The 26,149-nt window shown below is 36.5% G+C and overlaps 2 protein-coding genes across 2 annotated transcripts in view; both read left to right on the top strand.

The window, feature by feature from the left end:
• LOC122981168 (hemicentin-1-like) overlaps positions 1–26,149 on the top strand; it is a 738,767-nt gene that overhangs the window by 13,098 nt on the left and 699,520 nt on the right. The gene's annotated exons all lie outside the window — the stretch shown is intronic.
• Positions 1,922–24,549, top strand: LOC122981175 (hemicentin-1-like). Its single transcript, XM_044349792.1, has 5 exons — positions 1,922–2,419; positions 4,076–4,354; positions 8,592–8,861; positions 22,383–22,507; positions 23,015–24,549. Exons 1-4 carry the CDS (start codon positions 2,365–2,367, stop codon positions 22,460–22,462), a joined length of 684 nt encoding a protein of 227 aa, XP_044205727.1. The 5' UTR covers positions 1,922–2,364; the 3' UTR covers positions 22,463–22,507; positions 23,015–24,549.

The following is a 26,149-nucleotide window of genomic DNA, read 5'->3' as shown; positions in this document are numbered from 1 at the left end:
TATTATCTATCTTTTTCTTAAGCTCTACAAAAAATAAAGTGCAAAACAACATTTTGCCATTTTATGGGTCATGTACTGAACTATTTTTTCGGCACTGAACAGTTTCTAGGCACCCAAGAAACAGTCCAGCACATAACCTCCTGCACAACAGTGAATATGACATTTTTACTCTCCAGTTTTTGTACAGATTAAACAAACCAGATATAATGTGTTTATCAGTGAGATTTAGAGCTGCTGGTTGGTGGATTTTACTATCTTGTGACAGAACCGGGCTAGCTGTTTCCCACTGTTTCCAGTCTTTGTATTAAGCTAAGCTCTCTGGCTGCGCACTGTAGCCTCATATTTTAAGTACAGATATGACAGTGAATTCTATGTTCTCATTTACTCTTTGCCAAGAGCAAATAAATGCATTTTCCAAAATATCAGTTGTTAAGGAAAGCCCTGCATGTGAGTTATAAAAAATGCTTTTTTTCTTAGCTGATTTGGAAAGTTTTGGGTTTACAGGGGAAGTTAATGATCATCTGTATGAGACAGAGTACCTATAAACCATATCTCCACCCTGTAGTGAAGCCAGATAACTCAAAGATTTCCTGACTATTCTTGAGACAAGCCTCTAATGCTAGACGCTGATTCAATGGCAGTGACGACAAGTATATAATCTATGATGTGCTGCACATTTTGAGCATCTTTGATGGAGGGAACCCCTTATCAAGGCAGTTATATTACTTGGAAGAGCAGGTTAGTGATCTTCTTGCAACAGTGTAGCGAGGAGAGCCCACCAGATGTTTTCTGACTCTTTGACTGTAATCTTTTAGGGACAAACCAGTCTCATCTGTGAATGTGCTGCCAGTTTAACCTAGGACATGTGAAATCTGAGAATGTTTCTTCCTTTTAAAATGTCAGATTGTAAAAATAACCTGTCTAATAAAACATTAATAAGGTTTAGTTTTTTCCCAGTATTACATGTCTGACATGTTGATGATATCAAACAATACTAATGTAATTTTATCATGTTTTTCCTTCTAGATCCAATCTTAACCTCTTAGGGCTCCTCACAGTTATGTACATTTCTGTCTCTTCATAACTATCCATTTTATTGCTTATAATTGTGCGACTGTGAAGGACTGATATACGTCCACTGCATCACTGTAAAGTAAACTGATGAAGGTTTCATGTAATTTGTCAGTCTCACTTGTAGCCTTAATATAGGTAATTTGGTGAAGAATTTAACTGAAAATACAGAAGCTTTCTTGTTTTTTTCTGCTAACTTAATTTTTCACATAGAGTGAATCAGTAATAATAAGGACTATCAGGCTAAAATTAACTATATATTTCCATCAACATGTCTACAGTATCTGGACCAAATTTCAGGTTGATAGACAGAAGTGACTCTGAGATATTTCAGAAAGAGCAGTGATAAGCAGCTCCAGCAGATGACTACAGAGCTCTCTAAAATCTCTTTAAAGTTAATAAATAATTATGATAAATATATTTAATGACGCTGAAAAATGTCCCTAAATGTTAAAATTGAATATAAAAATATAGTGTTAATATTTAGATAAAGATTTACATATTTATTATCATTGAATCATGTCTCCTCTCACAGATAAAACAGTTTCTCTCTTATGTGGGTGTCTCAGCACCACAGAAAGTCCAACTACATTAACTTCCATATGTGGTTCGGCAGGTAATTTAAGTAATTACAAACTCAGAGTGTTTTCACGGTGCAGAGTTTCCATTGGATGAAAGCAGGTGTCAATCAAGCACACTAGGCGCTCGCGTAATAATGCGCTTCTCTGATTGGTTGATGGAGTTAAAAGTCTTGAAAGTTCGTCACTTTAGTTTGCAGCAAGATGCGGATTGGTTAGTTTTGTTGCTGGGCGTTTACTGATCTCACTGATACTGAACATCATTGGTCAAATCTGTTATCGACCCGTTAAATTGACCAAAATGTCGTTGATCAGGAGTTTGACAAGCTGCACTAAAACTAGACGAAGGAAATAATTCACGTTTATTCAGGTTATTTTTACTTTCGCTTGAATTTATACGAGCTGGATTTAATCGGTGGATTTTTGTTGTTTAAAACGAGCCCTCGTTAGTTTATGAATGTCTGTTATTAGGCCGATAAAAGCCTTTTAACTGCGGTGAGACAGGTTAGCAGGTAAATTACTAACTGCTAACTGCCGTAAAGTGTGGCGCTGCTGTTTTTACATCGTAAATCCTAAATTGAGACGCTTATATCGGTTAAAAAAACGAATATTTAAGCTTTCAAACGAGATATAATATGTATGTACTGACATATTTAGTCAAATGAAAATATATAGTATATTTATTTATTATTTTTACATGTAAATCTCGGGTCGCATGCAACCTCTGCATCTTAAAAGGTTAAAAGACAGAACAGCTGAAAACATCCCAGGTGAGTCCTGATTATGACTTCACTGTCTCTACATCTCACACAAATGTCCTGTTTAACTGTTATTTTTCCTTTTTTTGAAAAAAAAATGCTTGATATATTCATCGCAACATTTCTGTTCATTTTTATTACTAAACTAAAGATGTTGGTTTTAACGATGTCTGTTGTTCAGGACAAAAACAATATTCTTAATATTATAAATTATAAATCTTTTTAGCATCTCAGTAAAATTTCCTATTCACAAACAACATTCAACATATACAGTTTCCATCAATGAGAACATACTAAAACCAAAAAGAAGGAAACATCTGGAGTGCGTCTTTGTGTAATGAACAAAAGTGTTTTTTCTAAAAATCACTTGCTGGACAAAGATGCTCTTTGGAGACAAAGGTCACAATGTTGTTCACTAACATGAGGAAAAAATCCAAAGCATCTGAGTCTTGAGTATAATAATAAAAAGCCTTTAATATCACATGACTGACACCAGTCAGAAGTGTCTCAGCTGGAAGCTTCATCAGGGTGTTGAAATAAAATACAAACACAAACACAAATGAACACAAACATGCAGCAGTCTGCAAACTCCAAAGCCTTAAAGACTCTTAACATACGTAAGTTGTATAATTGTCTGAACGTTTTTGTTTTATGTGTTCATTTTACTCCTTGTATGATTTATTTAGCCTTTAACACCTGGAATATGTCTTTGATTTTTTTTTTATCGCACTTTATTTTGCAATAAAAAGCTCAGGTTAGCACAAAGTTTAGATGAGATGAATTACATATCACATATAAGTGACAACATATGGACACCAGAATCTGTTAGATCTGTGCAAATTGAGATTTATTGTTCTAGAAAGTTCAAGAAATTTAGTTTTTACATTTTTATAATTTAAGATAAAGTATGTGAGATATAGTATTTATAGTATTTAATGTGCATCCGTCACATGAGGATAATACTCAATACTTAAATAAGTTATCTGTGCTGATATCAATCCAATATATCAGATCAGTGCATCTCTAATGATACATTAACATTATATTATTGTCCTAGGCTAGTATAGATAATTGATGGATGGATGGTGTGAGGTCTCATATTTTGTCCACCCTTATTGATATCAAATGCTCATCTTACTTGTTGCAAAAATAAAATACTTTCCAGTGAAATCTTCCATAAGATTTTCTTGGCTGCCAAGAATCAATTTCAACTAATATGATGAGTTTTTCATTCAGCAGAATGATTAAATAGCCTATATTTTGTCTCTGACACAAGTAAGACCTGATGACACAAGGTCACAACAAACTATAAACATTTACATTCATATGATTTCTTAAAATGATTCTTGTAGCACCACTTCTCGGCTGTATTTGTGCTTCTGTCATGATATCAGTGTTTCTAGTGTTAGAAAAGTTAGAAAATGTTTGTAAATTACTTAAAATGTTTGAAATATCACGTCCTGTCAAACAATGTCAGAGGTGTAATTAAGGTGTGCTGTGCTTTCCTGTTTATCTCTGTTTTTCTTTCCAAAAACACACTTTAATCACAAACATACTCTAATACTCATGTACAAACAGAGAAGGGATGAACAATAAAATACCAGTGTTACATTTGTGATATTGTAATTGTCTTGTTATAAACTGTTGTTCTACATTTTCTGTTCACAGGTGCAACTGGAAAGCCGTCTGTCACGATACTTAATGAAACAAAGGATGGGCTGCTGCTGCGGTGTGAAGTTCGAGGTGCTTTTCCAAAACCTGAGGTAGAGTGGAAGGACAGTGATGGAAACATTGTTCCTGCTGAGGAGCCACGGGTGTCAGAAAGAGGAGGCCGCTACGACATCATCCTCCAAACTACTGTGACCAAAGCCGGCCACTTCCGCTGTGTAGCCACACAGAAGGAAATCAACCATCAGATTTATGCTGAGATCTATGTTCCTATCAGAGGTGAGTTTTTTTCCTAGTCATATTTTTTTAAAAATAACTTGAACTGTTCATGTGTTATTAATTTTCAGACATTTTTAAATGTGTTCACACTGAACCTAAAGCTCAAAGCAGTCAAAACTGGGATGAAAACACATTTGTACAAGTTAAAACTGTTAAAAACTGAGTGAAAAATTCACACTTATACTGAAGCTCTGTGACTCTACTTCATTAATCAATAGTCATAAGAGGATCAACGAGAGGATCTGGAGTAAAATAACAAAAACAACTGGAGTTTGTGGTAATTTTGAGATCAGTCTGAACAGTTACCAAAGATCCAGACTGCAAAAACACTCCAACAGTCAAATTCACAGGAATTAATTGAGTCAAATATTGACTTTGTTCACTCTGAATGCATCATTATTAATTTTCTTAATGTGGGATGTGACTGTACATTAATGATCATACATGACTACTACATGTTACATACATGATACACAGTTACATGCTGATTGTTATATTTATGGCTTTTGTGAAGAGTTTCAGAGAAAAAGTTGGAGGACAGAAAGTTTGATCATTGAGAAGTGAAGTGCAACATGTTTAGTAGTGAAACACATTTGAAACACATGTCTCCTGGTTAGCAAATCACACGTCTCATTTGATTTGTACACACATGCTTATTGATTCTCAGAAGCTGATGATTGAATAATTACGTATCAAATTTGGTTCTGAATGTCAGAGAATTTCTCAACACTAAAACTGTTCCTCACATACAGAAAATAACCACATTTTGATACCCAATAATATTCCTAAATCTGAGCCCCTTTTTTCTACAGTTGATGCTTTATTGCAAGTTGAGATGACGACACAGAACAAGAACTTCAGTGTAGATCCACCAGCTGCTTGAACTGTGTCTGTTTTCAGTCAGTCATGTTAAGATTAGTTTCCTGTAGTTTCCTTTCTGTCAGACTGTGAAGAGCGATAATAATAATAAACTGAATCAACATCATTACAGATTCTAACCAGCTCTGCTCCAGTTCAGTATGTCTGAATGTTAAAGAAACTGGTGTGATTTATGTTAAGTATTGTTGGTAAATAAATTACCAATTAATGTTCATTAGGTAGCGTAATTTTCCTCTCATTTTAAATAGCATAAATAGGTATTATTCACACACGCAACAAATAAATACATATATGTACAGTTAGGGCTGTGCGATATAACGATATATATCGTGTGACAAGAGAAAAATGTCTATTGTTTCATATTATGCTCTATCATTTATATTGTTGTGATGCAAATCACACTCTTTACGGCAATATTTTTCGTCATTTGGAGTCTGTCCATCTTTTGCGCGGATTACATTGATAAATTACTCTTCTTGGCTTTTTACTCGCAAAGCTTTTACGGAACTTACAGTAACATAATGAGTTACATGTGGAGGGCTCAGCCCGGCAGCGGTGAGAAAGAGCAGAGAAGCAGCGAGGTGGCAACTATAAATGACAGCTAAACACAGTAGAGGCTGTCTTTATTTGTGTTATTTACCAAATTTATGTGTACTCTTTTAATTTCAGCTTGATGTGTGAGAGTCTCTGCTATAGCCACAGGGTAAAGCGGAGGTGTGTGTGGGTGTGTTTGTGCCTTAGAACGTAACCGTTGTGAAACAATCAGAAAATACGTTTTATTGATCTGATATACTGGCTTTCTCACTACCAGTGCTCCCTCTCTTCATTCACTCTCTAGCTAAAACCGCCTCCGTGTGTGCTTTTACATAGCTTGCAGGTGTGACGGAGTGTGACGGAGGTCAGACTGATCAGAGCTGTAAACTCTGCCATGAGGGAGGACAAAGACGTAACTAGGACGAAGGGAGGACATTTCTCCTCGTTTGATAACTTTAAAAGTTAAATTAGACTTTTCTGTCGGCTTCCCGACTCACTTTAAAAAATAGAGAAAAAGAGAGATAGAGAGAGCAGCTTTGGTCAAGTGAGCTAGAGGGTTATTCAGATTCAGAAATCATGAGTTTACTTGAGGATGAAAAACAAAATAAATGATCATGATCTCCTTAAACATTTTCCAAAATTAAAGTCCAGTATGATAGTTAATCAAGTTTTATTTGCTAAAATGGAAGAATTGCAGCTAATCTGAGTGTTAGTCAGTGTCTGTAGCCACAACCTGAATATGAGATCTGAGCATCATGAGAATGTCGAACAGAAATTTCTCTCTGACACAATTTATGAAACAAGAGATGTGAACATGCTTTGAAAACTGTGTGTTTCATATTTCATTACAGTTTTTATATAATGTATCAGTTTTTACAATATTATTGAAAAGAAAAGTTTGGATATCACATTTTTGCACATTTGTTTGTGCAAATTTCCTCAAATTTATATGACTTTCTGAGATATGTACAATATTTTCTGTCATAAAGTAATAAGAAAAGTTCTCACATAGAAATTCTGTAAAAATTTTGAAGCGCCAGAAGACATACAACTGCTGAGTCGTCCTCCTCATGACCAGTAAAGTTAAAATCAGTGGAGTGCCTTTTTATAGTCAAATGAAGAATTATTTAGTGCAGGTTTACCTCTTGTGTCATTAGGGCTTAATTTGGTTCATATAAAATATTTTATCAAAATTTCATCTTTAATTTTCTTAAGTCTTCATGGATTTTAGGAGGAATTAATTGAAGGAGGAGTTTAAATTTACAAACATGAGCAAACCTGAAGTTTTTAGTTTAGACCCTGCATTTCATATTTTATAACACAATTTACATTTCTTTAGTGTAATAGAAAACATTGTCTACATCTTAGAAAACAAATTTATTTCCATTCAGTTTCTACAGCCTCACATCACTGAATAACCACTATCTGCTCCAGAACAGCTTTGGATTACACACTGGTAACTGATTACACCCGTTCGCCCCCAGTGACCTCTTCACCTCCTGTTTGTACCACTAGCTCCCCCTGCTGCCCATGGGTCATGGGTGCAGCCCATTTTTATGACACTCCCCTTGGTTTTATATTTCAGTATTACTGAGTGATAGCTGGCCTGGCTATTGCTGGAATAATCACAAGAGCATTAATTTTAATAACCTGATCATAATTCAGACTGTTTGCTTGCTACAGAAGGATGCAAATCAAAGGATCATGAATCTGGTTCAAAACAAAACTCATTAAAATGTTCTCAGTTTATAAACAATGCCACTTGCAGTTCTGGAGGTCAAGGCTCAAATGTGGAGGAAAGTCAGAATACTGATTTTAGCATGCAAATCTTTTTGGACTATATTAAAGTTTGGACACAACAAACTGACCCTGACATTTTTGTGTTTTTTGAAACATGGTTGTCAAACAAAGTTAAAAATGCTGATATTTTTCTTGATAGCTATAGTGTATTTAAGAGAGGAGGCGTTGCCATTTTTGTGAAAAGTTCTTTATCTGTCTCTGTGCTGTACATCGAAAGTTTTGAATGACATTGGTAGTGCATTAGATAATAAGCTGGATTGTGTTGCCCTTTTTTTATTGATCATAAAATTCTTCTGAAACGCTTGAATTTATTGGATCTGATGAAAAGTCATGTAATTGGTTTGCAAGGCTTGCATCTCAGTAATAGATCATAAGCTGTCTCAGCTGATGGCTATCAGTCCAGTTTTATCAACGTGAAAAAAGGTGTTCCACAGGGCTCTCCTTTAGGGCCACTTTTATTCACAATTTTTATAAATGAATTAAGAGAAAACCTTAGGAACAGTACAATTCATCTGTATGCAGATGACACTGTTCTCTACACAACAGTGCCCTCTGCTGCTGAAGCGATTCAAAATATTTATTTTGACTCCTGTGTTGTACAGCAAACTTAAATTGATCTTAAATTACTGTTAAACTCAGATAAACTAAATGTATGCTGTTTTCTAAAAAAACTAACTAAATGTTCCAGTGATGTATTAACACTCCTGATGGAACACAAATTGAAAGAGTTTCCTCTTACAAATATCTTGGTTTCTGGATTGATGATAAGCTGTCAGAAATAGTGTTTGCCGTGGTGATAAGTTACCAAACTTTTAACTTGTTTGAAATATGTCTTATCAAATAATGCTGAGATGTGTAGGTAAGGATGATGTGCTTTTCTATTTTGCTCTGTTTCTGTTTTTTCCTCCCTCCGAAATATGATTATGCATAAGCAGAGAGGGACTGAACAAAAAAAATCCCAGCATTACAGTACATGTCTATTCCTAAAAATGCTCTTTATAAATTCTTTATACTGTGTTTACAGGTGCACCTCCAAAGCTAAGCGTCACATCATTAAAAAATGGGGTGCTGCTGCAGTGTGAGGTTCAAGGTGCCTCTTCAAAACCTAAATTACACTGGCAGGATGGAGCTGGAAAACTCCTTCATGCTAAAGAATCAGAAGTGTCAGAAAGAGGAGGCCGCTACAAAATCACCCTTGAAACTACTGTGAACAAGACCGACAACTATCGCTGTGTTGCTATGCAGACGGAAACCAGCCGTCAGATTTATGCTGACATATACGTGAACATCAGTGGTGAGGTTCTTCTTAATCATATTTTAATGTTCAATTCATTTTTAATTGTTTGTCTGTTTTTCGTTTTGAATAAATTTCAATGTGTGCTCAGACCAAACACAAAGAGAATGAGATCAAAGCAAGTTGGAAATGTTTTAAACTGATTGAAAGATTCCTGCTCATACTGAAGCTCTGACTCGATGTGTATTTTCATGTTTGAACTTTGTGTTCAGTCTGAACTATGCATTTAGGAGCATGAACATCATTAATCATTCTCTTTGTGATAATATACAATTATACACTTCTACTATATGTGCTGTACATGATATGTAGTTACAGTCCTAGATTTACATTTACATTTTGTAAATATGTTTCTGAGGACAGAAATGATGACCACAGAAGTTTTGTGCAGCGACACTCAAACTATCAAAACACAAGTTACTCACCCTTTCTCTCTTACCCACAGCTGTGCAGGTGAACAGGTGTATATGTTTATTTTTATTAGGGCCTGAGCCCCAAAGGGGCGAAGACCCTCTTGTACCTGTTCTGTTTCTTTCTTTCTTTCTTTCTTTCTTTCTTTCTTTCTTTCTTTCTTTCTTTCTTCTTTCTTTATTAATCCGCCACTTCAACCCTAAATTTGACCCCCTAAACATGCTCAAAAACTCACCAAATTTGGCAGGCACATCAGGTCTGGTGAAAAAATGTAAAAATTATCCCTCAAAGTGCCAAAATGTGCTCTATAGTGCCACCTATGTCACTAAAATGGCCGCCACGGCCCGTAGGAATGTCATAGAGAGGTTGAACCAAAACTCAATTATTCGTCTCATCAAGACCTACAAATCATACACTGACAACCCTGACCTAAATCCAACAGGAAGTCCATAATTCACCCATGAAAGTATGACTTTGTGCCAATTTTGGACCTTGAATAAACGCTATCTCCTCCTAGGGCGTTAATGGTATCAGCTTCAAACTTTAACTGTCTTTAACTTATGACACTGTGCTGAACAAAAGTTATTAAAAACTTTGTAATAACTCGAGCGGTTTAGATTTTGTAAGCCCTGAAAGTTGGAGTGCCACATCACACCTTACAATGTAAACCAATGGGGAGGCAATCTCTGGGCATGGACTTTGTGCCAAACTGAGGCGTCTGACGTCTAAAGTATAAGTCAGACCACTTTCAAACCTGTATCAATGGATTCGCGATGAGAATTCCTACTAAAATGTGATTTTTAATGTAAGATTTGGCCAAAGTCATGGGATTTATGAGGATATTTCACAAGAAGAGTACTCTGAAATCCTTCTCTCCAGCTGAGAGGGAGAGGGAGGGAAGAAAGTAGGGGGATGGGTGTCACTCTTAAATGCAGCTCATTTTTGAAGGATACAGCAGAAAGGTCTATATACATATAGTACATTATATACAAACTTTGTATGAAGTTTGGTGTTATTATCATTTATTTTACAATAATTATGAGTCCTCTATGTATAAATCAGTAGTGGGGATGACCTATGAGAGTGATAAAGTGCTGCAGAAAAATAAAATCGAAACTAAAATTTGTAGCTCTGTACTGCAGTTTTTCCTTTCTTAGGGCCCGAGCACCTAGCGGTTTGCTCACACTCTCCATTCAAATATATGAGTATTTTTCTGTGTCCAGCTGCAGTTACTTATTGTCTCTACACACCTGATAGCAGTGTTCAATGCTTCCTTTTTTGTCGAGGAGTACATTTGTTCATAAATGTAAAAAATTAGGAGCACACAGAAATTTAGGAGCACACTGAAAAATGTTCAAGTAACTGTTTATTAAAGACAACAATTTATCACATACATATTTAAATGCTTTGTGTGTGTGTGTATGTAAATCAAAATTTATGTTTTCTTTAGGGGTGCTTGATTATGGCAAAAAGCATAATCACAATTATTTTTGCTCAATATTGACATCACGGTTATTTAACACAATTACTTTTTGACTATCATTTTTGGCGATTGCCGATATATGCACATATTTTTTCCCACTTGGCTGAGGAAACTATTACACATGCAAGCATAGATTGTACTAAGTATGATCAAAAATGACAATATATGAGGGAAGAACTCAGGAAGACTAGAGGTTCAGAGCTCAGCATTAAAACTTTAATGAACCTGCCAAGTGGATGGAGTAGCAGTTTTTTGTTTTTTTTGAGTTTATTAGACAGACAGGATCGATGTGTAGGATTTAATATTTGGTCTACAGTCCGAAGCGGAGGGTGGCGGTAATGTGCCTAATATGCTATAATTTAGCAATTGTTGAAGCGTGTGGCCGTGGCGTGGCGTTGAGTTTTGATGTTTCGCCATGACAGAGGAAATTGCTATAACTTTAGTGCAAATGCTCCAGTCTGCCCCAAACTTTGCATGTTTGATAAGAGTCCTGGCCTGAACACGTCTACATGACAATATTCAGTCAGTGATGCAAAGTGGTTGAATAGCGCCCCCTACGAAATTGCAGCAAAGCAGCCCCAGCAGCAGGCAAAATAGTGGACAAAGGAAGTGATGTTTATCTCCTTCTTGCACTGTCTGAAAACAGCCCGGGTCTGAAGACATCTACATGCCCGTGACAGAAGCCCTTCGACTGCGCCGCGGCCCGACATGCGCAAAGGCGCGAAGGCCCATTCAACGCTTAATTTATGTATTTATTGGGACCATGTACAGTGTTAAACATTACCATTTGATGTATTGTACCAGAGTTAGCTTATAGCTAATTTTCATCTGTAGTCCCTTAGCCAGGTCACAATTAAAACATATAACAACACAATAACAAACAGTACAAAGCAAAAAACACACAGGACACATTATATAAAATACAAAGCTACACACAATAGCACATCACATACACCCACAATGTCAACTAGAAATTATTAATGTAAGCTTGTCAAATTAAAAGCAAGTTAATTTGTGCTCATGAGAAGACCATGAGATGAAATTTAGACTCAATGGTTACAGAGCTGAGTAGTTTTTAGCAGATATTTTAATAGTTTTGAATGTATTGATGGAGCTGCAGCTCCTTATATCATCAGATAGGACATTCCACTGTGTTGTGGCTTTCACAGAGAAAGCTGACTGCCCAAATGCAGTGCGATGAAATGGTACAATCTTGTATAGAGGATATTCTGGAGGATCTAATAGAACTTACCGAGTGAGTGTACACAGTGTCACATAGTGGAGTTTAGAAATGTTATAAACAAGGCACAAATCTGAGAATAATCTAAAATTCTCAAAGCTCAGTAAATTGTATTTCTCCAGAACCCTACAGTGATGGAAATGCATTTGCTTTTTGTCAAGAGTTTGTAGAGTTTGTTTGTATAAGGACTCAAGAGGTTTTATGGCTGTTTCTCCAGCCTGCTCCCAATATGTGATGCAATAAGACATATGCGAAAGAATCATAGCATGCATTAATATCTGGGCTGTGTCCAAAGAGAGACAGTTTCTAATATGTCTAAAATTTGCTAAGTTGTTCTTTATGGTTTTAACTGTATTTTTAACATGTTTCTTAAAGTTCAAATTTGGATCCAATGTCACACCACAATATTTAAAATCAGTAACTATGTCAATCGTTTCACCTTTGATGAGAATATCCGCGTTAGGAGGTTGTACCATGGTTTTAAAGAAAAACATACCCTTTGTCTTGTTTACATTTATACTCAGACATGATTGATAAAACCAATGTGTGATCCTTTCCAATGCAATTGTTAGCTTAGCAGCAGCTAACTCAGCTGTTTCTGCATGTGTGTACACAACAGTGTCATGTGCATGACATTTGTAGTTCTACATCATGACACTGTTGAGGGAGATCGTTAATATATAGGCTAAATAATAGGGGACCTAACACTGACCCTTGTGGAACACCCATTGTGCGCTTCATGTTACTGGATAGTGTGTCACCAATTTAAACCCATTGTATCCTATTAGATAAACATGAAGACATCCATGCCAGTGCTCGAGATGAGAAGTTGAATTTAGAGAGTTTCGATATTAAAACATCATGATTGACTGTGTGGAATGCTTTACCCAGATCTAAAAATACAGCACAAACTAACCCTCTTTTGTCAAATCTTGATTTAATTTGCTCTATTAAGTGCAAGGTAGCAGTTTCAGTGGAATGATATGCTCTAAAGCCAAATTGCATACAATGTAGTATTAAGAAATGTTGTCAGTTGTTCACTAACAACTTTCTCAGCAACCTTTGAGAGTACTGGCAGTATACTTATTGGTCTGTAGTTACTGGCTTCAAGGCAGTCTCCAGATATAAAAATAGGCATGACAATGGCACATTTCCAGTCATCAGGAAAGGAGCTGTGTTTAAAAGACAAGTTCATTAAATGAGCAATGGCGGGAGTTAAAGTATCTTTGTGTGATTTAACTAATGTGTCAAAATGGAAAGCATCTCTACTTTTGGAGCTTTTTAAGGAGCTGACGATTTTGTTTACTTGTAACTCATTAGTCTCTACCAGCTTGAAAACCTGGCATGTAGAATCCATAGGAACAATATCCAGTTTCCTTTTTGTAAATTTTTTTTCCTAACTCATATACAGACTCAAGAAAAAATATTAAAGACAGAAGATGTTCTTCAATTATCTTTCCCTGTATTTTGAGTTTAATATCTCCTAAAAATTTTAGAGGGGCAAGTGAGAGGCACATGGAGTAGTCGGGTCTCTCAGTGCTTTGGGTGGAAGTATTTATTTTGCGATTAATTTTGCCGTCTATTTTCAAATTAGCTGAAGAAGTTGATGGTGGTTATAGTTTAGATCACTTTAGTAATTATTTTGTGACAATTACTTGCATGCCAACTTAGAAAACAGCAAAGATGCCTGATATGCGCCAAACAAAGCATGCCAAACAGTCTGACACGGCTGTTGGTCATGGGCCTGATAATCTATGCTTATGTGGGAAAAGATATCAGATCAAGGGATTCGACCTTCTAGATCACAAATTCGAAACCCTTATGAACAATCAACTTGCATTGACTGAAAGAGTGGTTGCTGTAGAGGAACAAGGCTCTGACCATGAGTGGCATATTCAGACGCTGGAGCTGTGTTTGACATATATGAAAAAGTCAAATGAAAGGCTTTTTTACAAAGATTGATGATTTGGAGGGGCCTTTGTGCTGTAATAATGTCAAGATAGTGGGGATACTGGAAGGTTAAGAGAAAGGCAGACCCACAGATTTCATCGTTGGATTAATACTGAAGTTACTTGGGGTGAGCAAGTTTGCAAAGCCCGTGATGGTGGATCAAGCGTACTGCATCCCTGTGCCAAAACCTATGGATGTTAACAGACCACGGAGCATCATTGCCAGGATTCACTTCTACAGGAAAAAGAACTGATTCTACGGTTGAGTCAACAGCAACAGATGATCTACAATGGCCACTGGGTATACGTTTACCCTGATTATACTGGGGGGCTGATGGCACAGAGAAGAGGATTCCATGAGGTGACCCAAGCGCTCAGGGAGAGGAGGTAAAATACACCTTGCGCTTTCCAGCTGAGCTTCATGTCCATCACAACGATCAAGTTTTTACCTCCCCAGGAGATGTCAAGTCTTTCATAGAACAAGAGTTGGAAAAGTAACTGTTTTTGGATGTAGGCTTTTGAACTGGGATTTTCGAGAACATTAACTTTGTTATGCCTATATCTGCCTACTATTCCCTCTGAGTTAAAAATGCATAGACGGCGGATTTTTTTTTTCATCTTCCTCCCACTGCGGAGTGACTGTGGGTTGCAGCGAGTTTCGTTGCCAGAATGAAATTTTTTTGGGGGGTTGACTTTCGGCTGCTGACCATTTGTCCTGCGTTTCCTCATTGACTATGGGGTATTTTTCTTTTTTCTGAGTGGGTGGGGTGGTGTGTGTGCGAGTGTGGATGTTTGTGGGGAGAGGTGCGCTGTTTCAGTATGTTCCCTTCTGTTTTGTTTGGACACTCAGTTATCACTTTGTTTTACCGCAAATCATCCATGTATTAAATGTTTGATTGTTTTGGAACAACCAGGGCCCACGGCATTCCATGTCCACAATGCTAAATGATAAAATTATACTAACCTTGTGGAATATCAGGGGCCTTGGAAATAACAAAATGTGGGAAGGTTTATTCTCATTTGAATTAATTGAAAGCTGATATTTTATTTCTACAAGAGACTCACACTATTAATCACCACTGAATATAAATTAAGACCCAGTTGGGTGTTACTCTGCAGCTACAGTCTTTTTTTTCCGAACCAAAATATAATTGGAGATTCAACCCCCTACCACTATCAGCACCAGGTTTCAAGGAGTACCTGAACAAAATTCTCAGAGAATTTTTGGAGATCAATGACAATGGAGAATTTTCAGACTCTACTCTCTGGGAAACACTTAAAGTTACTATGAGAGGATTTATTATTTCTTTTGAGACCTCAAGGAAAAAAGCAAAATTTAAAAGACTGAAAGAAATCGAACAAGAAATTATTCATATTGAACAAATATAAGACCTCACTACTACAGTCTTACTATAATAAGATTTTGAAATTAAAGTATGAATATAACTCTGTTCTTGGAGGGGAATTAGTAGTCTTTTACCAAAGATGAGACAAAAACATTTTGAATTGAGTGATAAACCTCAAAAATTATTATCACGACAACTTAAAGGTGAGCTGGCAAAGACTGCTATTCACAAAATACAGTCCAAAACTGGACAAAGACTTACAGATCAGCATGATATTAATGATAGTTTTTTTCCGGTCTTTATACCTCTACTTCCACAGCAACAGAGGAAGATTTTTCCTTATTTTTTAGTTCTTTACCTTTGCCACATTTAAATGTGAAGAATCAGCATTTTTTGGAAAGAATGTTTTCTGTTGCTGAGTTAGCAGAGGCAATTAAGGCATTTCCTACAGGCAAATGGCCTGGACCAGATGGGTTTGGAGCTGATTTCTACCAAGCATTTCATGAGATTTTAACACCTTTCCTACTAAGGATGATCAATGACTCAGTTGCAAGAAAAACACTTCCACCTTCTCTTTATGAAGCAAATGTATGTTTATTATTGAAAAAGGGAAAAGATCCTATGGATCCTGCTAACTATAGGCCCATTTCCTTGCTCAATTTCATAAAATTTAAACAAAAGTATTGGCCACCAGATTAAGTAAGCATATAGCAACAATTATCTGTCCTGATCAAGCGGGCTTTATTCCAGGTAGGCTTTCTTTTTTTAATGTGCGTCGCTTGTTGAATATTTTGTATTACGATGGAGACACAAACACTCAAGCTGCTGTCATGACAATGGACACCCAGAAAGCCTTTGACTCTATCGAATGGCCTTATTTATTTGAAACTTTGAGGAGGTTTGGATTTGGGAAGATGTTTGTGGACTGGATTGAAATTATCTATTGCTCTCCTAGATCCTCTGTCATAACAAATAATATCCCATCAGAGCCATTTAATCTACATCGGAGACTGTCCCCTCTGTTACTTAATATAGCATTAGAACCTTTGGCAATTGGGATAAGAAATCATTCTTACATCAAGGGTATTCCAGCTGGTACATCAGAATGTCTTGTTTCGCTGTATGCTGATGATCTACTTGTTACCTAAATGAATCCTGAAGTGAGTATCCTGAAGTTTTTCAATATATTAAATCATTCAGTAAACTTTCTGGTTACACAGTAAATTGGGCTAAAAGTGAACTCATGTTAATTGGAGAAAATACAATTTTACAGGATCGCCCCGTTAAGGTTGTGAATGAGTATATCACATATTTAGGACTTAAAATCCCCCAAAATCCTAAACCTTTGCTCAAAATAAATTTGTTAGAAGGTATTGATAAATTAAAACGCAGCATAGAATACTGGAGGACTCTACCCTTATCTATGATTAGCAGAGTAAATGCCATTAAGATGGTATCTCTACCAAAGTTTTTATATCTCTTTCAAAATCTGCCTATATTGGTCTCAGCTGACTTTTTTAAAAGTTAGACACAATTACTTTAGAATTTATTTAGGGTTATAAAAAACATAGATTATCAAAACAACATTTATTTGGGCCTACTCTGGATGGAGATTTGGGTCTTCCAGTATTTAAATATTACTATTGGGCAGCTAATGTTAGGGCACTGGCATACTGGCAATGGAGTTCTCCAGATCATGAATTACTCAATTCTGGCCTGTTGTGGCTAAAATTAGAGCTGAGGTCCTTAATATAACCATATGCCTCATTGTCTTCATACTTTTAACGAATCCTATGTCTGCTATTAAATCAGTAAGTCATAGCTTTGTTGTCAGAAATTCACTGAACATTCTTACTCAAATCAAACATATGTACAAAGTCCCTAATATTTTGATATATACACCATTTTGCTATAACCATGCCTTTACTCCAGCATTGCTAGATAACACTTTTGCTACATGGTGTGTAAAAGGGCTTAAGAGCATAAAGGACTTCTATTTAGACAACAAGTTTGCATCTTTTGCTCAGTTAAGCTTAAAGTACAATCTACCTCACTCTAATTTTTTTCGTTATATGCAACTCAGGCATTTTGTGAGGGAAAACATCCCCCATTTGGAGTCCACTTGTGAAGGACATACTCTTTTGGAATTGTTTTCTCTTTCACCAGAGAGTAAGAAACATATAACTAAAGTTGTAAGTTTTTTTTCCCCAAGGACTCTGTATCTGTCAACTGTCAGTCAACTGGGAGAGGGAAATCAATGTTGTCTTGACTGATAAAATATGGAAGACTGCACTTTCCCATATTCATAGTTATTCAATAAACAGCAGACATAGGTTAATTCAGTTCAAAGTGATTCACTGTTTTCATTACTCTAAGGTCATGTTACATACATTTTACCCCTCTGTTTCCACTATTTGTGATAAATGTAAATTGAATGACGGTACGTTGTTGCATTTATTTTGGGACTTTTGGTTAATTTATCCATTTTGGTCAAGAATCTTTTCTTTTTTTTCCTGGGGTCTACCACAGAACCCTCTCACCTGACAGGGACTTGGCTTTCTGTGGATGCTCAGAGGACTCGTTGACTCTCCCTTGACACATTCAAACAGCTTTATTGATGGGCATAGTATTAGCAAAAAAAACTTATTCTCAAAGACCGGAAGACATCAACTCAACCATGCTTTAGAAACTGGCTGCATGAATTTGCTTTGGTTATTCACATGGAGAAACCACAATTTAAAAATTTAAAAGGTCTACATAAATGGCAAGAATCTTGGGGTCCTTTTTTGCAATATCTGGACTCAATTTAACCTTATTTGTATGTATTTGTAGATTGGGTCCCTTCTTTTTCTTTTTTTTTTTTTTTTAATTTTGTGGGGCTGTAATTGATAGTCACTTGTGGATGATGTGTTGTTTTGTGCTTTTGTGCCCTCAACACGTGGCGGGGATGAACTTTTCTTGCTTACGTTAATTGTATTCCTCTTCCCCAGTGGATGTGTGTGTGTGTGTGTGTGTGTAAGTGCGTGTGTACAGGTTTAAGTTGGGTTTTGGCTATTGATTTCTATGTGGTTTATATGTTGCTATGTGTAATATGTCAATAAAAATAATACACAAAAAAATTATAGGCAGGCATTTTACAAATTAAAAAAAAAAAAAATTAAACCACGGTAAATTGTTTTTATATTTAGATTTTATCTGTATCCTCACATTAAATCTTTCCCTCACAGAGTTGATTCTGTGAGTAAAAGTATCATAGCCGTAGTCCAGAAGGGTGTACTAAGAAGCAAGTTCAACATACCCAGGCTTTCTTTATGTGAGCTGGCTCAACAAACCCTAAACTCGCGATCAGAGATAAGTGTTATCACAACGGTGGTTATGAACTTTCTTTGTTAACCCAGGCTTTCTGCTTCAGGCTCTGTGCGCATCCCCATAAAAGGGGGCGTTTGGCGTGACATTTGACTCTTTTTCTGCACAAAATGGACAGATCGTGTGCCGCCTACTTCAGTCAGGAGGACCAGATCATTATAACGGAGAACTACGAATAATATAGATACATTATCACAGCAAAAAGCAATGCTGTTGCTGCAAACAAGGCGAGAAAGGAAAGCTGGCAGAAAATTGCTTATGTAAATTCATTCATTAAAGCACAAATTCATTAATTTATTAATTACGTAATTAGTTTATATACATATTTTACCACTCACTGCACTCTCCATACCTCCCACATCCAAAGCTCTTAAACTTTAAACTTGATGCAGCAGATTTAAACATTATACTCAAATGCATTCAGGTCTGACTCTGTCCCATAATGAAGGATAAGTGGAAATCACTTTAGGTTCTGGCCAAATCAAAGTCAAATTAATATTATAGATTGAATATTTTCTGTGATAAATACCAATAGATTAATTTTTTTTTGTTCAAAGTATTTCTTCATTAGTTTTTTTTGTTTGTTTGTTTTATTTGATATACAATTTTATATATTGTAACAAAATCCCGTCCTGCAAGTAACCCTAACCTCTTGCACCATTACAAATTTACAATATGACTTATCAAATCAATGGTATGTATGACAAATCAATTTTCTAATTCATGTTCTAATATCTGCAGTACCAGCAGTGTTGAACAGACTTTGCAGCAAATCATGTAGTCAGTGAAAGGACGGCGCTTTTTATTGCCGATTTAAGCTGAAACTCGGAACATAACCTGCTCCAGACCAGGTTAAGTTTGTGGTATGAGTTACCATGGTGATGTAGCCAGGTTAAAAGAGAGCCACCTTCATGACATTGAAAACCCTGACTTTATGCTCAACATACATCGCTAACCCACTAATTTCGCTTCGTAGTACACCCCTCAGATCATCAGAGGACATCATCCCAGTTCAAGCTGTTAATTTCAACGGTAAATTCTTGCTTAGCTCTGGATACGCATTGAAGGATCATTGTCTTAGTTGCCGTGGTCTTAAATCTACTTTTAGTCAGTTTTCTCGCACATAGGGTTTGGTTATGATCTGATAAACCAGTGGTTAAATTATTACTTTGTTATTTCTTTCGTTTGTTAGTAAATATCAGATCAGTTTGTGTACTGGTTGTTCTAGTTGGAATTTCTCTGTGATTGCACTCTTTCAAGACTTCTGTGAGTTGATCATAGAAAGTGTCATCTGCAGAAGGGGGCCTATAGATACCTATGACGTTAAAACACATTTGCTAGGATAACATTATTTTTATCCCAACATGTTTTAACATGTTACCCACATTATAAACCACACGTTCACATGATGTTGTCTCTCATAAAAAAGCACCCCTCCTCCTCTTCCATCAGGTCTGTCTCTTCTGAAACATTGGTATCCAGGCACCATGAACACACTTGCAGTAGTTGTTTGTTTCAACCATGTTTCAATCAAACAGAGAAAGTCCAGATTTGAGTCAGACACAAGATGAGTTAGCTGATTGCTCTTTGCAGTAATGCTTCTGATGTTAAAATGTCCACCAAATAGCCCCCTTGGTGTCAGGTTCGGGTCCCATAAGACCTTTGCAAAGGTTTTGAATAACCTCTGCTTCCTCACTGCAGGGTTTCGACACACAGTGGTGTCAGCAGCAGGTTTGCTGAGAGAGACACTGGACCTATCAAGGTCTGCACAGTCCAGTAATGAAAAGTTATTCATTGAGACATCATGCCTTTTGTTAACGAAGTTTAGTCTGTTAAGGGAGAAGCCCGGCTCAGAAAGTTGCTGCTCATTCGTCACTGGCACCAGAGGAGTCCCAGACACATTTGGGCACAAATCAGAATCGAAGTTCTGCAGCACTCCAGGGGTCACTGGTCCAGGATTTAGCTGAACATCTATGGAGAGAAGGAGCAGCATGAATAGGAGACCTGCTATTCTCCGAAATGGGGTGGCAGATGACCGGTCCACTGGATCGGTGATTTGCTCTGGCACCTGGGCTCGTCTCTGCCAAAGGACAGAGGAATAGAATGCAAAATATCCCAGTAAGTTATGATGAAAACTCACTGTAGGAGCGTCAACTGGCCATGAGCCAGTATTTGTCCCAAGCCCAATCACTCGGTGTCCCAGCTGTTTTCTATCAATGTTGATTGCTCGGGCCAGACAGACACGTACAGACAATACAGCAGTGAGTACTAACAGTAGTCCAAAAAGCACTCCATGAATCACAGCCCAGGTGTTTTTGCTGATGAAATACTGCTTTGAACTTGACGCAGTTTTTGACAGGCATGCTCTGTGGTACGATAAATGGCCTCAGAGGACAGTCCTGGGCAGCAATCCCATTCAGGATCCCAGTGGCCCAAGGGTAGAAGCTCCTCTTAAGCCCCTCAGCACCGGCCGGTGCACCTGGAACCTCCTCTCGACCTCAGCAGGGAAAAAAGGCCGCCATCCGGGCAGTTAGGATCCCCAGAAGATCCATGTAGCCAGGACCGTTTCCTTTGTTGATCGTTTCCGATGTAGAGATGGATATACAGATGGTCTCGCTTGTCTGTGTGGTTGAAATCACAGCTGGTGTTTATCCTCTCCACCTTTTCCTCGATGTTTAATCTGACTTTTATATTTGAAAACCTGGACCAGCTTGGTAGCAGAGTCGGCAGGGGGGTGAGCTGATCATTTCTTTATCCTGATTGTTGTCCAATAATGTCCAATATTATTCACAAAAAGTTTACAGAAGTTAACAAAATTAGCAAAGCAAACAGAGAGGCGACTGGATAGGTCCGCACTTTCCTGAGTCCAGGGTGCATAGACAGGCTCCAGCATGCTTGGGTTACATTACCAGCAAGGATCCTTTAAGTTTTCCTCTTGTTTTCATAAAATAACTCTTCTGGTAGCGTCTTTAGTGCTGTATCTCCTTTGGAATACAGCACTTACATACAACTATGAAGATCGCCGCCCATATCCACGTGACCTAATTCTATCATTAATCACCATGATTGTGCAATAACAAATGCCAATATCGCAAATATAACAGTAAGAAAACCAAAGTATACACAAATAACAAAAGTACTCTTTTACAATTAATTCCAAAATCAATATAAATCCATTCATGTCCCCTGCAAGGCCCCTGCTGCATAATACCAGACTGTATCACTCTGCTGTCATTGTGCTTCAGTAGCTGTAGAGTCGACTCACCACCAGGCAGAAGCATCTGTTGATTTAAATCTTGACATTACTGGACAGTAGTTGTTGCAGTTTAGCTGCAGCAGTGTAAGTCTATGTTAGCTAGCTAGTGCTACTTAATGTCTCAGTGAAACATAAACCTCTAAGCTGAATGTTCAGCTGGTTGGATAATATCTTGTTTTACCAAAGTTTATCAATACTAGTGATGACAACAACTATCATAAAGTGAAGATGTTAATCCAGAGTCCATCATAGACTTGTACTTGTGATCCTCGGCTCAGGATGTAGAAAACCTGGACTATGGACAGATTTCCACACACATGTGCAGATCTCAGGTACGGCAGGAGTGTAGCAAAAGTCACCTGTAAAAAGCCTAAAGTGGAGCAACAGGACAGTGATTGAAACATCCTTCCTACTGCTAGTTAGATAGTTACATTCTGAGTCTTACATTAACTTTTTGTGATCTGTTTCAGGTTCCTCCACTCGACTGGTTGTTACTGCAGTTCTCGGTCCTCTTGTTGTTGTTGTTCTTGGTATTATTGTTCTGCAGTAGCTGTGCTCGTAAACAAAGGTTACATCACACTAACTTGTAAGAAAGGTAAGTTTAAATAATATATTATATCAATATAATCATAACGAACAGATTCTTTATAAATATATCATATTTATTGTTTTAACATTTTTTAAGGTTTTTATGTTTCTGTTGGCACCCATACAAAATCCACCAAGTCTACATTCATCTATTATTGATTAGATTAATAATAAATATAGCAAATACATTTCCAGTTGTTTATTTATACAGCATTTTGAATATCATTCACTTCCACCCATGTTTTCCTATTGAATCAGTGCATACATTTTAAATGTGGAGCTTGAATTCAAGACAGTTAATCAGTTAAGTGATACTTTTTTTATTTTATTATAACACAATAGTGAACACACAAACAATAACACACTTACTAACAAGATAATTATGTCTTAACGTGTTTTAATTCAAACATATCAGTTAAATGGACACAATACAGTTCATGTGAATATTTACTAGAGAACTTGTGTTTCCAAAGTTGGGATTTTCTTTCATATAATTTTGTTTTCTCTCCTGCAGGCAGAGGTGGTGTGATTTAAGAAACCAGTCCACATAATCAACAGGAGGTTTTCCAGCTTAACACGTGCCTTGAAGTCAGCTGCTGAGGTGTGTTTGTATGTTGTATCTTGATTTTTGAAAGGATCAGTTTGAGTTTTAGACCAAAGAGTGAAGACATTTTTGGAGCAGTTTGGGCATTTTGTCCAGTTCTCATTTATCCAAAGGATGGTTTTAAGTTGAGGCCTAAAATGCCCAAAACAGAGGACAGAACAGTTTGAGCTGCTTGATCTCAAACTTGTTTTTTTTTCATAACCACAATCCCAAACATTTAACCTCATTAATTCATACTATAGTAACCTCACAAACATTTTGTTGAAATAATTAATGAAAAGAAAACAAACAAACACTGACATTAGAGTAAACTAACCTTTAAATGTTCAAAAACGTCATAAAATTTAATTTGGGCATTCCACTGAATTCAACTGTTCTGTCTGTTGATATGTTTCGTACATCTCAGGAGTTGTTGAGGTTGTTTCTGTTGATTTCATTTATTGGTTTATTTGATAGGGAATGTTGCTGTAAATATGCTGAGTTCGCCAAAAGTCTGGTTTTCATCCACAGTCCCTCAATAGATGTTACATAGTCACACTAAAATAGTTCATTCAAACATATGAAACACACAATAAAATTGAACATAAACATATGAGGAGCAGTTTTTTTAAAAGTTAATATAAAGTAATGTACTAGATAGCAAAACACATCATGCAACATTAATTTGTATAAATTAAAACATGTAACAAAGAAACAATATAATGGTACAAAAAAATGTAATTCACACATTAAAAATAAGTCTAAAATAAAAGACAGTTACAGTTGTCTATTACATAGAAACAGACTGTGCAGCTGTAGCAAAAAATGCAGACTAAGAGCAGACTCAGTCATTTCCTCCCTGATTCTTTGCTCTGTTGTATTTTTATTGTTTTTATTTTATCTCATTCATAAAGTGGTTTACTGTCAAGCTGAAATAAAACTGTGAAAGGCACAACAGAATTAAAATGGGCCAAATTAAATGGACCAAACTAGTAGGTCTTCTGATGAAACTTCTGATGATGAGTTTATAGGAGGGATTTAAAGGATCATACTGATTTATTTGCTGATTTTTAAGGGTCTCAGACCAAAGAAAAGGTCCAGTCAATGTGGAAAATCAAGTGACTTGCTGAAAAAAAATGTAATCAGAAGAGATTAAAACATTTATAATGTCACTTGTAGCTTGACCATTATAATATTATTAAGAAATATCAATGAATAATGAGAACTGTTATAGTCGGATCGACGACATTTTATCTGTGATCCTCAGCTGAAATAAACAACCATCGTAGTCACTCGGACTTTAAAAGATAAAGTTGAAATGTGGTCTGGTTTGATCCCTGCTGCTCCTGTCATCATGTCAAAGTGTCTTTGAGCAAAACTCTGAACCCCAAATTACTGCTGATGTTTAGACCAGCAGCCTGCATGGTAGCTCACTGCCATCAGTGTGTTTGTGAGTGTTGATGGATGAATGAGAGGAAAATGCAGGAAAATGCTTTGGATAAAAGCACTATATAGATGCAGTCCATTAGCAAATATTATCATATTGCTTGTTGAGTTGCCATTAAGAAAAACATAAGACTTTATTGAACTAAAGCTTGTTGTTATGCTTTGAATAAATGTGAATGTTTTGCAGCAATAAATATAAAATGTGACTTTCTTTGTTTTATTTTAAACAAGCATGTGTTATTTCTTTGTATTTCTTAATGTGCTCAGCCAGAATCAGTCAGGTACAGTTTCATACTGAACTATAAACTGTTGTTCAATGTGATATTTGAATTGTGCTGAAAGTTGTTAATGCACTTGCAGGTTATCATGTAATTTCAGACAATTCTTCAGCATTTCTGTTCAAATGTTTGAATAAAACATGAAAAATGTCAAACTGTATGTTGTGACTGATTTGGATGTTTCTGTCTGTTGATAAAAGAAACAAAAGTGATGATACTGTATTAGCTGGATTTTAAGAGGATCATCTTACAACATCTATTTCTGATTAGACTTCTTGAGGATAAAAACACTGAATGAAACTATGTAGGAGATATACTGTACTTAAAACAGGGCTTCTAACAAATACAGAGACAGTTGACCAGCCTGATAAATGATGAATATAGTTGTAAATTTAGTCAAATCAAATCAAACTGATTTAGTAGATTTTTTAAATTCCTGACAGTGTTCAGAAGAAAGCTTTCACACAGACATTTTATGCATTCATTAGATGGTGATTAGTGATAAAACCTGTGTTGTCTGTGGTTCATGGTCGGCATCTTAACCCCTAAACCACAGAGTCTTTTCTCTCTGTTTTAATGGATCCTGCAGTTTTATGGTCCTACCTGCTTTTGATGGCACCTGGAAGCTACTGAATGTCTTTTCTCTGATCTACAGGACACTTTTCCCTCCAACTTATTACACTTTACAATAATAATAATGAAATGCCTCTAAATTTATAAAAAGGAAAGTGAGGATTTATTTCTTTTGTCCTCTGAAACGTCATCATGTGACTGCAGTGACACGTACTTTGACCTTTACAAGACTAACTTTGCCAAGAAGTCTAATCACAGAAGATTTGTTTTTAATCTTACATTTAATAATAAGTTTTGTTTAACCTTCTTATACACAGTATAAAAAAGTAAAAGTGAGCAGGTGAAGACATTTATACCATGGATGAACTTGTTCTACAAAGTCAAAACAAGCAGCTGACAAGAAATACCCCATTTTACTGCTAAATCACTTTCATTCTTTGTCAAATGGAGTTAATTTGTGGAAATGATCCTGTTACGCTGAAGAAAACACACTGAAAAGGTTTTGTTTGTCATGTGTCATGACAAATTACATGGATTAATTTCTTTTTTTTTCCTCACACAACTACAGATGAAATGTTGGTGTGCAGATAAAGCACTGATCGGGGGGGTCACGTATAATTTGTGCTGTTCTGCAGAATTCATGAGTCATAGTAGTTAATATACAGCAGGGGTCATAAATTAAATTATTAACCATTAACCATGGGCCAGATTTTTTCAGCGCTGTTCAGGGGAAACGCCTGTTACTGCTATGTTTTTGTTTGTGTAAAAC

Source organism: Thunnus albacares, chromosome 4, assembly GCF_914725855.1.
Source record: "Thunnus albacares chromosome 4, fThuAlb1.1, whole genome shotgun sequence".
Lineage (NCBI taxonomy): Eukaryota > Metazoa > Chordata > Actinopteri > Scombriformes > Scombridae > Thunnus > Thunnus albacares.
This window is presented reverse-complemented; position numbering and strand designations above follow the sequence as displayed.

Excerpts from the sequence above, each read along its gene's own strand:
- LOC122981175 (XM_044349792.1), top strand. The coding sequence starts at position 2,365 with ATGCAACCTCTGCATCTTAAAAGGTTAAAAGACAGAACAGCTGAAAAC. Across the intron at positions 4,355-8,591 it reads GATCTATGTTCCTATCAGAG|GTGCACCTCCAAAGCTAAGC; the intron begins GTGAGTTTTTTT and ends CTGTGTTTACAG. Across the intron at positions 8,862-22,382 it reads CATATACGTGAACATCAGTG|GTTCCTCCACTCGACTGGTT; the intron begins GTGAGGTTCTTC and ends GATCTGTTTCAG.